The following is a 14091-nucleotide window of genomic DNA, read 5'->3' as shown; positions in this document are numbered from 1 at the left end:
TATACCGTTGAGATCGACTTTAAGGGATTCCATTGGTAAGGATAATTTGAAAGGTACAAAACTATGTTTGCCTCATTTAATATATTGATGGGGAGCTTAGAAATCTTATTAAGAATGTAAAATTTTTATGATCTTGAATGAGAGTCAGTCAAAGTTCAAAAATAAATAATGCACAAGCCATGTTATGCTTGAATTGGATGTTTAGTGGTCTTGATGAGTCAAAGTAAAAGAAATAAATTAAAGGTGATTTATTTTTATTTAAATAAATTTGTCTTATCAAAGTTTTGAAGGTTATGATGGAAATAATTGAGTAGCTACTGTATACTCCAATATGTTGATTTAGTTGTGTTGGGGAGGTTAGTTTAACTCATCAAAGAATCAAGATGCATCTAATGGGTGCACTCGTCTTAGCCAAAGGAGTCACTCATCTCATTCAAGGGGGTCACTTGCCTTAGCCAAAAGTGTTACTCTCACAATCAAAAAAAGAAAATCATTCATGTCTATTCAATGATAGTTTAGAGTTTAGGTGGTGACTCGCCTCAAACCATCATTTAATTGCATGTAATCACTTGTTAGAGGAAGCTACATACTTGTACCTACCATAACCTTATCTTGATGTTTATAACAACCATATAATGTTTTGATTAATTTCTTCATAGATGTAGCTTTTCATGTACCGCAAAGATCCTATAAATAAAGGAAAAACATGTAATTGTTTAGCACATTGTGCATTCTATAGTAATTCTCCTATCATTTGTGCTGGCAATAGAATCCACAATGCTTCTCATTTCAGAACTCTTTTTCTCTTTTGTTGATCACTATTTTTTATTTTTTATCTCTAGAATTCTCCCTTTTTTGTTAAAAAATCAAAGTAAAGCAAATTAAAAAAAAAAATCTCTCTTTTTTTTTAACAAAAATAAAACATATATTGATAAAAAAGCGAGTACATGAAGCATTGTAGCAAAAGACCAAAAAAAGCCAAAGAAATACAATGTGGAAACAATATGAAGGGCTCAGTTAATGGCCGAGGCTTCCAGCTTCCCCGAAGTCAATCACAGACCATCCAATTTGGTAAAGGAAAACGCGAAGAAGCCAACCCAACCGACCAACCAACCCAACCGAGCAAGAGAGCATCATCATAGGTTACCACGAGCCATCACGACGAGGAAACGAGCCCCAACCATATCATTGCCCAGCAAAACTCCCATCCAACAAAAACAAAACGAGCTAAAAAAAAACCAACCAGAGTGACAAGAGGGCAACCAGCACGAGAAACTACCTACCCTGTCTGCCCCTCCCACAAGCCTTCCCACGAGAGGTGATAGAGACGACCGGTCTGTCACACACCAATTTATCAAGTCCAGGACAACCACCTCCAGAAGAATCCGAAGAAGAATTAGAATCACATTCGAATTCGGACGAACTTTGAAGCAAATCAATATTAACCCTCATATCCATCCAAGAATTATCTCCCACATAATACATTAAAGCTTGGGGCTCGATTAATTTCACTGGCACATAAAAAAAAGGAATAACCACCATATCTTAACAAGAATTAACATTATCTCTAAAAATAGCCTCAGAAGATTCCACACCGCCATTAGTTAAAGGAGAAGCAATAGAATTCACATCGCAAATAGCACCATTTAAACAAACACCGCTATTCTTCACAGACAGATGATCCCCACCATCTACATTCTAAGGCCCAAGGGAATCAAGAGGGCGTTCATACGAAGACCGAGCCAACTGAACAACCAAAGGGGAATCCAACACAGGCACCTCAGCATGCCCAACCTCAGAAATAGGCGGAAAATCATTAACGATGCCAATAGGGAAGTCTGAAGAAACAGGTAAAACCGCAGAATTAGGAAAACCATCATCAACACAAATGGGAACAAAAGGAACATGGCCAACACCATTCACCTCAAAGCCAACATTAGGACTCAATTCCATAGGTTGAGAACCCGCATCACCACACACACCAGGTTAGCAGACCCACCATCCAAATCCCTCAAGACACCAACCAACCCACCAAGAACAGCTTCAGCAACAACATTAACCTCTGCAAGAGCATGCGACAAAAATGAAATAGGGACATTTAAATGCTCAGAAGAATTAGACCGACACTCCCCTCTCGCATGACCAACGGACTCACAATAAGCACAAAAAGAAGAGAAAACCTCCATTTTGTTAAGAGAGTTGTTATTTGCATGTTTTACATTCTTGCAACTTGTATTATTTTGATGATTTCAAATATTATTATTTTATGTATATATATCTCCTAACATTTTTTGAAAAATTTATTTTTGCTCTAGTGTGTACTAACATTTCAGAAAAATCAACTCCAAGTTATGAAGACTTCAAATCAAATTTTGCAAATATTCATTTGTAAATTATAAGTTTTGTGCAATTTTAGATTCTCACATGAGTTCGAGCCGCTCCAATCCATCACCGAGAAGGCTAGATAATCCATTCTATTGTCATTGTAATATGCAATGTAAAGTCTATACTTGCTACAAAGCTAATAATCATGGAAGAAAGTTTTATCGATGCCCCCGAAACAGATCAGAAGATGATTGTAGATTTTTTAAGTGGGTTGATGAAGAAAATGATGGAGACGAAGAATTGAATCGCTTAAGGAGTGCAACTGGATCAGAAGTTATGTTGAACCGGATTTATATTGAACCGGAGTGCTTAAGGAAGATGATCGCAGTCTCAATTACAAATGAGTTACTTCAAATTAAAATGTTGTTGGTTATCTTGATTTCGCTAGTTGGTGTTGCTATTGTCGCCAGTTCTCTATCGAAGTTGTAATTGCAAATAAAACTTATGTTTTAATTAAACTTATGAAGTTCTGTCTTTTGTTCACACAAATGTTTGTCTTGAGCTGTGATTGAATTTTTTTGTTTTAATGAAACTTATGAACTGAAGTTAAGCTGTGATTGAAGTCTTCAGCTGAGATTGAACTCCTGTCTTTTGTTCTGTATTATATCATAAATGCAGAAACTCTTAAATAAAGTAACATGAGCATTCAATCTGATTATCCAATCTTAATTCAATAAAATTGAAGAAAGTTGTATCATGAGCAAAATCTGTTTAGCCTTTTTTATATCATCCTGCACTGAAGAAAGCTGAAGATATCTTATTAATTATAAAACTTGTGTTTTTTTGGAAAGGAAGAGAATCAACAATAACAGTAAGTGAAATATGTATGTGAAATCTGCATGGCATCCCGATCTGATTGAGAAACAATGCATTCCGATCATTGCAGAATCCAAAACTATATGGCATCCCGATCAGAAACAAAGGCAAAAAAAATGTATGTGAAATCTGTATTACAATAACTGAAGCAAAATATTATGTTTACAAAAAAAGAAACAGTTCATTTTCGGGATATTAGCAATGATCAGGCATAACAAAACCAGAGTAATGTTCAGCACAACAGAACCCGAGCAATGTTCAGCACAACAAAATATTTTGTTTACAAAATTGAAATTAGTTTCTTTCCAAAAATTGTGACAAAAATCTGAAGCTATATGTAAGCTTTAAACAATTCAAAATTAGCAATGATCAGCACGCCTAATCGGGAATTTTTCACGTGGAGCGGAAACTGTTGGCATTTCAAAGTCAACATCATTTTCTTGTCCATCACCATTCAAAGGGTTCTTACAAGTGTTTCTATGGTGGCCAACAGAATTGCAACGTCCACACTTATGACTGATTTTAGTCTTCTTTGTGGTTTCTAAGAAGTTTTTAATTCTTCTTTTCTTCGGTCTTCCACGAGGCCTACGTGAAATTGGTGGACCAACATCCTCGCCATCACTAAGTATCGACCACTGATCCTTCCCTGGTAGTGTTCCTATCGCTCCTTCATAAGCCATTCTATATCTGCTTAAAGAAATAGAATTAGTATGAGATAATAAAAATGAATTCATAAGACTTTATTGGATGCAAACCTAGATGTGTAGTAGTGATCGTCCACGTAGGTGTGCCAAATATTGTAATGTTTAGATCCAATGAATGCGGCACCATGTACGCATGGAAGTCCAGACACTTGCCAAAATCCACAACTACATATATGGTTCTCAATATCCACCTCATGCCGCTCGTACCTTCCTTCGACCTCAGCCTTAGACGGAGTAGATTGGCGAATAAGAAAGTGATCTTTCGTTGTTGTAATATCTCTAAGATATTCCTCCATGCAAGGAACAAGTGGCCCCTTCCAAGAACTACAATTCACCTTCCTTTGGGAACGTTGTTCCATTATCATTCCTCTAATCATGTCGATTAGATCAACGACTGGTTTACTCCTAGCCTCTTCCACCCATGAATTAAAAGATTCTGACATATTATTTGTGTTGTAGTAGTTTTTAATATGTTGAGAAAAAGTGGATTTAGACCACTTACATGTCAATGCACTTAGATATGAATATACTCCAGGACTAAGCTTACGAATTTCTTCAAAATTGGCATTGAAAGTGTGCTGACTAAAACAATTTGCAGCAGTCCAAACTAATTTCTGCAATTTTTGCCCATCTTCGCAGCGGAAAAATTTCTTAATGTTCTTCCAAAGGTGTCTCATACATACCCTATGCTCAGCTTTTGGAAAAATAACCTTTATTGCTTCACCAAGTCCTTTTTCCATATCAGATATGAAGGCCAAGTGTTCTATTTCACAACAAAAAGCTTCAGACAAATTCTTTAAAAACCACTCCCAACTCTTCCTTGATTCTGATTCAGCAACAGCAAATGCAATAGTGAAAAGGCCATTATTTCCATCAAGACAATTTGCAGAAAGTAGAACACCCAAATATTTTGATTTCAAATGGCACGCATCAACACCAATTAAATATCTACAACCGGAGAGAAAGCCATCAATGCAAACTTTAAAACTAACAAAGAATCTTTTGAATGATTTGTTGTTGTTGTCACATTGATATGTAATATGAGATCCTGAATTTCTTTTGCGTAATTCAGACCTTAACATTGGAACCAACTTGTAGTTCTCATCTATTGATCCAAACATCTGATCTCTTGCTAGTGCCCTTGATCGCCATATTTTCATGTAGGGCAAACTTAAACCATAAGTACTCTCCAAGTTATTACTAATATCCTTTGGTGTAATATCTGGATTTCTTTTGACAATATCCTGGATTTCTTGCGCAACCCAGCTTGTAGTTGCTTGCTTGTTCCCAGCTCTGTTGACCCCTGGGCATAAATGTGTAGGATGTAATTTTTTCACTTCAAAGGAGTGACCATCAGAACATAACGAAGCTCTTATCCTCCAAGGACAACCACGATATGAGCATGTAGCAATAACTCGTGATTTGTCACTTGCCTTTATCTTGATATCATAGTTATGTATTATTGCGTTGGAACGAATGCATTGTTTGAAACTGAATGAATCCTCAAAACGCGATCCCACAACTAGCAAATTAGCCTCTAAATCTGGAGTCTCAAGAAAGCCATCAGACATTCCACCAACTATTGCATCATTGTTTGCCATTTTTCTCCCACTTAAATCATGCGTCTCAACATGATGGCTATCACAAGTAATACCCATATCTTCTTCAAGCTCTTTCACAACAACAACAACCTCCATTTTGTTGGAATCAGAAGAATATGTAAGCATGTCCACTACATCAGTTTCACTTATAATGGGCCTGTAATTTTTAGGGGATGTTCCGTTAATGTGATAGTGTAGGTCATAGTCATGACCCCGTAGCCACGAGCATAATGCTTCGGTTCGTTCTTTCAGTAAAATCAAATTAACATCATTTTTCCCAAGCTTTAAAGTTCTCTGATTACCACCAACATATTTTAGCCTGTTCTGTCCCTTTACTGTGCTCCAATATCCTCCATATTTGAATACAATATGGCACCAATTGTTGGAATCCATATCTACCAAAGAAGTTATTAATGAGAAAATTTTAATGATGAACTATAATGAAGTAAAACTAAAGGACAAGGAAAAATTAAAGTTCTGTTAAAATGTAGAAATATGTAAAAATCACTATTTCTTTCCCAAATATAACTTGAGCTGAATTTCATCTGCAAAATCTAACTATTCCATTGAAATCTGTAATCACTGTTTTGTCTGTGGATGCTTCTTTTTTCTCTAATATCACTCATTTCCCTAATAACACGTCTTTCTACAAAAAAGATCTCTATTCCCTGACATCACTTACGATGCAAAAGTTCTGTTAAAATGCAAATCTCTATTCCCTAACACACTCATTTCCCTAAAGCCACTAGGAGGTCACAAACTTGAGCAGTTTTTTGCTCGGCGTGAGATCATTTACCGAAATAAGAGGAGACGGGAGGTTCCAGCGGGAATGCACAGGAAGACTACACAGCAGAGCTCCGACGCGTCTCGACGAGAACAAAAATCTGTTTTGTTCTTGGATAAAACAGCGAAGATGAAGGAGACTTTCGCGCCCAAATGGCCTTGCGAAGTGAAGCCAGCGGGATTTCACGGAGAGAGGGACGGAGTGGTTACAGAGTGGTTTTTTAGAAATGAGAAATAGTTTTAAGTGGTATGTGTGTAAATAGAAAACTTTAGGTGTTAAATGAGTAAATAACATAGTTTTAAGTGTTATGTATGTAAAAATCCCTAAAATTTAATTACACCATTAAACATTTAACTATCAATTATTATGCATTCTGTCACATAACAAAAGATAAAAATTCAGAACAATGTTTAAAGGAACAATTTTCACCAATAATCCATGCAAGAACAAGAACCATCTTTAAAATAATGAAATCTCAATCGATCTCTCAAAATAATTTCCACATCATATACCACAGATATCAATTTAGTCACATTGTGACAATCTCCACACACTCTCAAGTTCTTCAGAATCCTCATCGGCGTTCCAAAACTCATATTCATCAACCCAAACGCCATTGCCAATCTCTCACTATGCAGCCGAAGACAATCCCTCTTCACTTCATCTCTTCCAGCAATCAATGGAGCTTCCATCGGATCGATTTCATACCCAACCACTGATATTCTCTTCTCCACCTCTTCCAGCTTCTTATAAATCTCTTCACTCTTCGGATGAGAAGTATCGCCTGCAACAAATTCATGAACTATTCCATTGATTTCTAGAGAACTGCAACCAGGTTCCTTCTTTATCCCTTCCTCCGCCATTAGTTTTCGCACCAGTCCGACTTCGTTCCAGCGATTTGCAGATGCGTAAACCTTCGATAGCAGAACGTAAACTCCGCTATCACCTTCTTCTGCATCCGATTCAAGCGCTTTGAATGCCACAGATTCACTGATTTCTACTTGAGTTCTTCGCTTCCAACAAGCATCAAGAAGGCTTCTCCATATAACTGCATCAGGCTTGCACGGCATTCTCTGCACGCAGTCGATGGCTTCGTCGACCAGTCCCGCACGAGCTAACAAGTTAACAAGACAGCCGAAATGCTCCAGACGGGCTTCGATGCCAAACTGATCAGTAAAGAGATGGAAGTATTGCAAGCCCTCTTTCACCAATCCGCCATGATTGCAGGCGCTAAGAAGTGCAACCAATGTGATCGAATTTGGTCTCAGATTATCCTCCTTTACCATAACGTTGAATGCAAAGAAACATTCTTTGATCCGTCCATGGCTTGCAAGCCTGAGAATCATGGTGTTCCATGAAGCCACATCTCGTTCAGGCATTCCCTCGAACACTTGTCGTGCCATCGACAATGACCCGCACCTTGCGTAAAGATCAACGAGGGAGTTGTTCACCATGATGTCGATTCTTGCTCTTGAATCTAACCGTTTGATCAGGAAAGCATGAGCCCAGATTCCAATGGAGAGTGCACCGAGCCCGCCGGAGGCGGAAAGCAGGCTTTGTACAGTGTAAACATCCGGCATGAAGAACTGCAACTGCATCTCTCTCAACACGTACAGTGTGGTGTTATAATTGTTGGAAATATAAACCAAAATTAATGATCAAATTTTTTGTGTATCTAGGAAGTTGTATGGAAAAAATATCTAAAATATGTAATAACTCTTAGTGGTTGGTAGTTGAACTTTTATTATGGAAATCTCTAGAATGTTTCTAGAATTATCTTTGTACTAGTATAAAAAGGTATTGAGTCTTATCATTTTGATGTAAGAGAGAAAATTTATAATAGAAGTTCCTCTTATTTTTATCCTCTTCCACTCTTACAAATAATTTCTCTCTAACAAAGTGATATCAGAGCCAAGATCGATGGCAAGTAGTATAAATCTACAAGTGCCTCGTCTCACAAAAGAGAATTACGAGAATTGGAGTATTCAAATAAAGGCTTTATTTAGATCGCAAGATATTTGGGAGATAGTTGAGAAAGGCTATCTCGAGCATCATGATGAAGCGGTATTATCAACAGCCCAAAGGGAACTGTTGAAAGAAAGTAGAAAGAAGGATAAGAAGACGCTCTTCTTCATTTATCAAGCACTTGATGAGGCAAACTTTGTGAAAGTGGCCAGTGCATCTACCTCTAAGCAAGCATGTGAGATACTTCAAGTTGCATACAAAGGCATGGACAAGATAAAGAAGATTCGACTTCAAACTCTCCGAGTCGAATTTGAGGCACTTCAAATGAAGGAAGCAGAGAATGTGGAGGACTATTTCACAAGAGTCTTGACAATCGTCAATCAACTACGAATGTATGGAGAACCATTAGAAGATATTCAAGTGATAGAAAAAAATTCTACGCTTGGTAAATGATAAATTTGAGCATATTGTCGTAGCTATTGAGGAAGTTAAAGATTTAGAGACAATGACTGTTGATGAACTAATGGGCTCTTTAATGGCTTATGAGCAAAGAAAAAATAAGAAAAAGTAGGATACTATCGAACAAGTTCTTCAATCAAAGCTCACATTAAAAGGTGACAAAGACGACACAAAAAATGAAGATAATTCAAATGATCAAGACATTTATGGACAAGGCCATGGTCGAGGTCGTGGTCGTGGTCGTGGCTTTGGAAGAGGCCGAGGACGTGGTGGATATCAAAGAAATAATGAAGAAAATCACAACTCAAGAAATGAAGAGTGGAAGAAAGAGTCAAAATATCAAAGGTATAAAAAATCTCATGTTCGTTGTTATATTTGCAAGAAATTTGGTCATTATGCTTCCGAATGTTATCATAATCAAGAGAAAGCCAATCTTGTTAAAGAGAATGAAGATGATACAGTCTTATTATTAGCATTGAAAGGAGAAGAAGATGAAAAAGAAAACAATTGGTATTTATATACTGGAGCAAATAACCATATGTGCCGAGACAAACACATGTTCGTAGAAATGGAGGCGATGGAGAGTCAAATTTATTTTGGCGACTCTTCAAAAATTTCGGTAAAAGGAAAAGGTAAAATCCTTATTCTTCTTAAAGATGGAACCCATCAATTTATCTCTGAAGTTTTTTATGTTCCGGATATGAAAAGCAATATTTTAAGCTTTGGGCAATTACTTGAGAAAGGATTTGACATACATATGAAGGATAAAAAGCTCACAATTAAAAATAATTCAAATGAATTAATTGCCCAAGTGGAGATGACAAGAAATAGAATGTTTATTTTTAATATAAAAAATGGAATGATGAAATGTTTAAAGACGTGTGAAAGATCAATCATGACTTTGGCATATGAGGCTTGGGCATTTAAATTTTGGAGATCTAAATAATATGTCAAGAAAAGGAATGGTGCATGACTTGCCAGATATTACTCATCCAAATCAAATTTGTGAAGGTTGTGTATTTGAAAAACAACATAGAAAGGGTTTTCCAAATGAAGCAAACTTTAGAGCAAAGAAGCCTCTTCAATTAATCCACACAGATGTATGTGGACTCATTGCTCCAACATCTTTTGATAAGCATCGATATTTCTTAACTTTTATTGATGATTATTCAAGAAAAACATGGGTATATTTTTTGAAAGATAAATCAGAAACTTTCACTATGTTTAAGAAGTTCAAAGCAAGTACGGAAAAAGAAAGTGGATTTTTAATAAAATCCATCAGATTAGATCGAGGAGGTGAATTTACGTCCAAAGTATTCAAAGAATATTGTGAAGAGCATGGAATTCGACATCAATTAACAGCACCATTTTCACCACAACAAAATGGAGTAGGGAGAGAAAAAATCGTAATATTCTTAATATGATACGAAGCATGATCAAAAGCAAGAGTATGCTTAAAGAATTTTGGGCCGAGGCGGTGACATGTTCTGTCTATACACTCAATCGATGCTCAACTTCAAGCTTACAAGATATGACATCACAAGAAGCTTGGACAGGAAGAAAGCCAAATATATCTCATTTGAAGGTGTTTGGGAGCATTGCATATGCACATGTCCCTGAACAAAGAAGGACTAAGTTGGATGACAGAAGCTCCAAACTCATTTTCATCGGGTATCAATCTAAATCTTATAAATTATTTGATCCCAAAATTTCAAAAATCATTTTTAGTATGGATGTTGAGTTTGATGAAGAAGCATGGGATTGGAAAAACAAAGACACACAAAAGGAAGAGCAAGTACCAGTGGAGCTACAAGATGAATAACAGCTGTCTACAAATTTGCAAGATTCTCCAAGTATTTCAGAAGATAATCAAAGGCAAAGGAAGACAAGAAATTTAAGAGAGCTTTATGAGGTAACTGACGAGCTTCATTTTATTTGCTTGCTTGCAAATAATGAACCATTACAATTTGAAGAAGCCATAAAAGATGAAAGATGGAGATGTGCTATGGATGAAGAGATCAAATCTTTAGTAAAGAATGCATCATGGGAGCTCACAACATTACCAAAAGGACATGAAGCTGTTGGTGTAAAATGGGTATACAAAGTGAAGAAAAATGCAAAAGGAGAAATAGATAAGTATAAGGCACGGCTAGTAGTAAAATGATACAAGCAGAAAGAAGACATCGACTACAATGAGGTATTTGCTCATGTTATTTGTATGGAAACTATTCGCTTAATTATTTCTCTTGCTTCACAAAATAACTAGTCTATTTATCAAATGGATGTTAAATCCGCATTTTTAAATGGAGTTATTGAAGAAGAAGTTTATGTCGAACAACAATTGGAATATATTAAAGAAGGGCAGGAATCAAAAGTTTATAAATTAAAAAAGGCTTTATATGGGTTAAAGCAAGTTCCAAGAGCATGGAATGCAAGAATCGATTCATACTTCAAACAAAATGATTATATCCAATGCCCTTATGAGAATGCTCTCTATTTGAAGAAATATAATAATGGAGATATATTACTTGGTTTCTTATATGTGGATGATCTTATTTTTACTGACAATAATCCACTTTTATTCAAGGAGTTTAAGCAAACGATGGTAAAAAAATTTGAAATGACAAATTTTGGACTCATGTCATTTTTTTTTTGGAATTGAAGTAAAACAAAATAAAGAAGGAATTTTTATCACACAAGAAACTTATGCAAAGGAAGTTCTAAAGAAATTCAACATGTAGAATTGCAATCCAGTAAGCCCTCCAATGGAATGTGGAATCAAATTATCAAAGAAAGAAGAAGGGAAGGCAGTCGATCCAACTATGTTCAAGAGTTTGATCGGAAGCCTGAGATATCTAACAATTATAAGACCAGACATTCTATATGCAGTCAGAATTGTTAGCCGCTACATGAAAAATCCCACTGAGACACACTTGAAGGCAGCCAAAAGAATTCTTCGATATATTAAAGGTACACAAAATCATGGACTTCTATATTCTCATTCTAATGAATTTCAACTTTCAGGAAATTCAGATAGTGATTGGGCTGGAGATCAAGATGATAGAAAAAGTATAAGCGAATTTTTATTTTATATGGGTGACACTGCATTCTCATGGAGTTCACAAAAACAACTTGTTGTTGCTCTCTCCACTTGTGAAGCTGAATATATTGCTGCATCATCATGTGTATGTCATGCAATATGGCTAAGGAAGCTACTAAAAGAGATTGGATATTCTCAAGTTGAAGTTACAAAAAATTTTATTGATAATAAATCAGCAATATCATTATCAAAAAAACTAGTTTATCACAAGAGAAGCAAACATATTGATGTTCGTTTTCATTATATAAGATCAGATCAAAGATAAAGAAGTTCAAGTGGAGTATGTGAAATCTGAAGATCAAATTGCAGATATTTTCACAAAACCATTAGCTGCAGAACAGTTCATAAAATTAAAGATACTTCTTGGAGTGGTTGATAAAAATTTTGGTTTAAGGGGGAGTGTTGGAAATATAAACCAAAATTAATGATCAAGTTTTTTGTGTATCTAGGAAATTGTATGGAATAAATATCTAGAATATGTAATAACTCTTAGTGGTTGGAAGTTGAACTTTTATTATGGAAATCTCTAGAATGTTTCTAGAATTATCTTTGCACTAGTATAAAACGGTATTGAGTCTTGTCATTTTGATGTAAGAGAGAAATATTTTATAATAGAAGTTCCTCTTGTTTTTATCCTCTTCCACTCTTACAAATAATTTCTCTCTAACAGTAATCGCCGGTGATGGAGTAGCCATCGATCATGACGTTCCAGGAAACTTGGGTCCGGTTGGGCATATCGTCGAACAGCATGCGAGCGAGTTGCAGGAGACCGAAGGTGATGTAGAAATGCATGAGACTGTTGGCGATGAATGTGTCGGAGGAGAAGCCGAGCTTGAGGATGTAAGAGTGATTCTGGGAGCCGAGGCGGAAGGAAAAGAGGTGAGCGTAGGCTTTGAGGATGAAAGAGAAGGAGCGGCTGTCGGGGGGAGGGGAGGAGTGGAGGAGCATGAAGAGGAAGAGGGAGAGATTGAGGGGTTTTGGAGTGGGGGAGAAGGCGAGGAAGCGGAGAAGGGAGTTCCATGAGAAGGAGGAGGTGGATGGGGAAGGAGGGGCGGAGGAGGAGGTGGACGGCATATGGGAAGAGGGAGGCGGAGGAGGCGGAGAGAAGGCGGGAGTGAAGGGAGATGAGGAGTGAGGTGGAGGCTGTGGCGGCGGAGCGGATGGCGATGTCATGGAGTGGTTTGAGAAGGGTGGAGGGAAGAGGGAGAGGGAGGGAGAGGAAGGGGACGAAAGGAGGGAAGGGAGGAAGAGGTGAAGGGGGAAGTGGAAGAGAAGGAGAAGGGCAGACTGGGGAGGAAGAAGACATGGAAATGAAGAGAGTGGGGAGGAAGTAATGGATGGGATGAGATTTTGGCCAAGTATGGATTTCATTAGATTTGTGTGGAGAATAGTGGAGGGGACAATTGGTGTATTTCTCAATTTTTAAACTAGTTATTATTCAAAAATTTTATAATATTGTTAAGTATAGAAAAATAATAAATTTAAAAATAGGCAAAGCATCTATCAAATCACCGATTTATGCTGATTTAGACTTGCTCAGTTGCTAAAATAACATATGACTTATCTAAAAAATATTATTATTATAAATTGCTTGTTAAACATGCGACTTGCTACAGTAAATTCTGAAAAATAATTTAAACATAAAATAGATAGAAAATTTATTTTTAAAAATAACATATATATATATATTTTCTAAACAAAAAATTTAGAGTTATGATATTTAATTTCGTAGCTTGTGTTTAAGGAAAAACTTTGAATCCTTGTTTTTTTTTTTCCAGTCACTTATAATTTTCAGTATAATACTTATTCATTTAAAAAATATTAATTAAAATTTTAATAATATCAAAATAAACAAAAAAGTTCATTTTTATCAAATTTCCATAAATATACATGATACATCATCACAAAATTAGCTTGATCAGGCACGAATCTCGAGGCAAAAACTAGTTGGAGACTTCAAAAATTAAATCCGGGAGCATCCGAACTCCGATTTCAACGATCTTACAGTCAAACTGAGCGTCTCGGAAATACGAACCCAAAAACACCAAGATCGACCCAATCCGAGCCCAAATAAGTCCGAATCAAGAGTTCAAAGCGCTGTTGGAAGGTTCAAACCGCAATTTGAGTTACCAAACGGTCTCCGATTTTGACGAGCTTATACCCGAATCGAACGGCTCGACGAGACGAATCCAACGAGCCCAAGATCACTAAATTCCGACAACATTAAGGCCTCCAAAAGTCCAACGAACGGTGCATAATCAAAGGATTCGATATCGG

The 14091-nt window shown here is 36.6% G+C and overlaps 2 protein-coding genes across 2 annotated transcripts; both read right to left on the bottom strand.

The window, feature by feature from the left end:
• Nucleotides 1–3560: 3560 nt before the first annotated feature.
• On the bottom strand, nt 3561–5899 carry LOC110108310. Its single transcript, XM_028691833.1, has 2 exons — nt 3957–5899; nt 3561–3888 (listed from the first exon to the last, which is right to left on the bottom strand). The coding sequence occupies exons 1-2, from the start codon at nt 5897–5899 to the stop codon at nt 3561–3563; spliced, it is 2271 nt and encodes a 756-aa protein (XP_028547666.1).
• An 816-nt stretch (nt 5900–6715) lies between these two features.
• Nucleotides 6716–12987, bottom strand: LOC110108311 (pentatricopeptide repeat-containing protein At1g59720, chloroplastic/mitochondrial). Its single transcript, XM_020838897.2, has 2 exons — nt 12489–12987; nt 6716–7920 (listed from the first exon to the last, which is right to left on the bottom strand). The coding sequence occupies exons 1-2, from the start codon at nt 12985–12987 to the stop codon at nt 6716–6718; spliced, it is 1704 nt and encodes a 567-aa protein (XP_020694556.1).
• Between the last annotated feature and the right edge of the window lie 1104 nt (nt 12988–14091).

The sequence above is a fragment of the Dendrobium catenatum genome, unplaced genomic scaffold, assembly GCF_001605985.2.
Source record: "Dendrobium catenatum unplaced genomic scaffold, ASM160598v2 original_scaffold_75961, whole genome shotgun sequence".
In the NCBI taxonomy this organism is placed as follows: Eukaryota; Viridiplantae; Streptophyta; class Magnoliopsida; order Asparagales; family Orchidaceae; genus Dendrobium; species Dendrobium catenatum.
Note: the sequence above shows the minus strand (reverse complement) of the source record. Positions and strands in the feature narration are given on the sequence as shown.

Bases quoted from the DNA above. Each gene is read 5' to 3' on its own strand.
- LOC110108310 (XM_028691833.1), bottom strand. From the start codon at position 5,899: ATGGATTCCAACAATTGGTGCCATATTGTATTCAAATATGGAGGATAT. The intron at 3,889-3,956 runs GTTTGCATCCAA...TTCTTTAAGCAG, and splicing joins GATCACTACTACACATCTAG to ATATAGAATGGCTTATGAAG.
- LOC110108311 (XM_020838897.2), bottom strand. From the start codon at position 12,987: ATGACATCGCCATCCGCTCCGCCGCCACAGCCTCCACCTCACTCCTCA. The intron at 7,921-12,488 runs ATTACTGTTAGA...ATATTTCCAACA, and splicing joins TGGCTACTCCATCACCGGCG to ATTATAACACCACACTGTAC.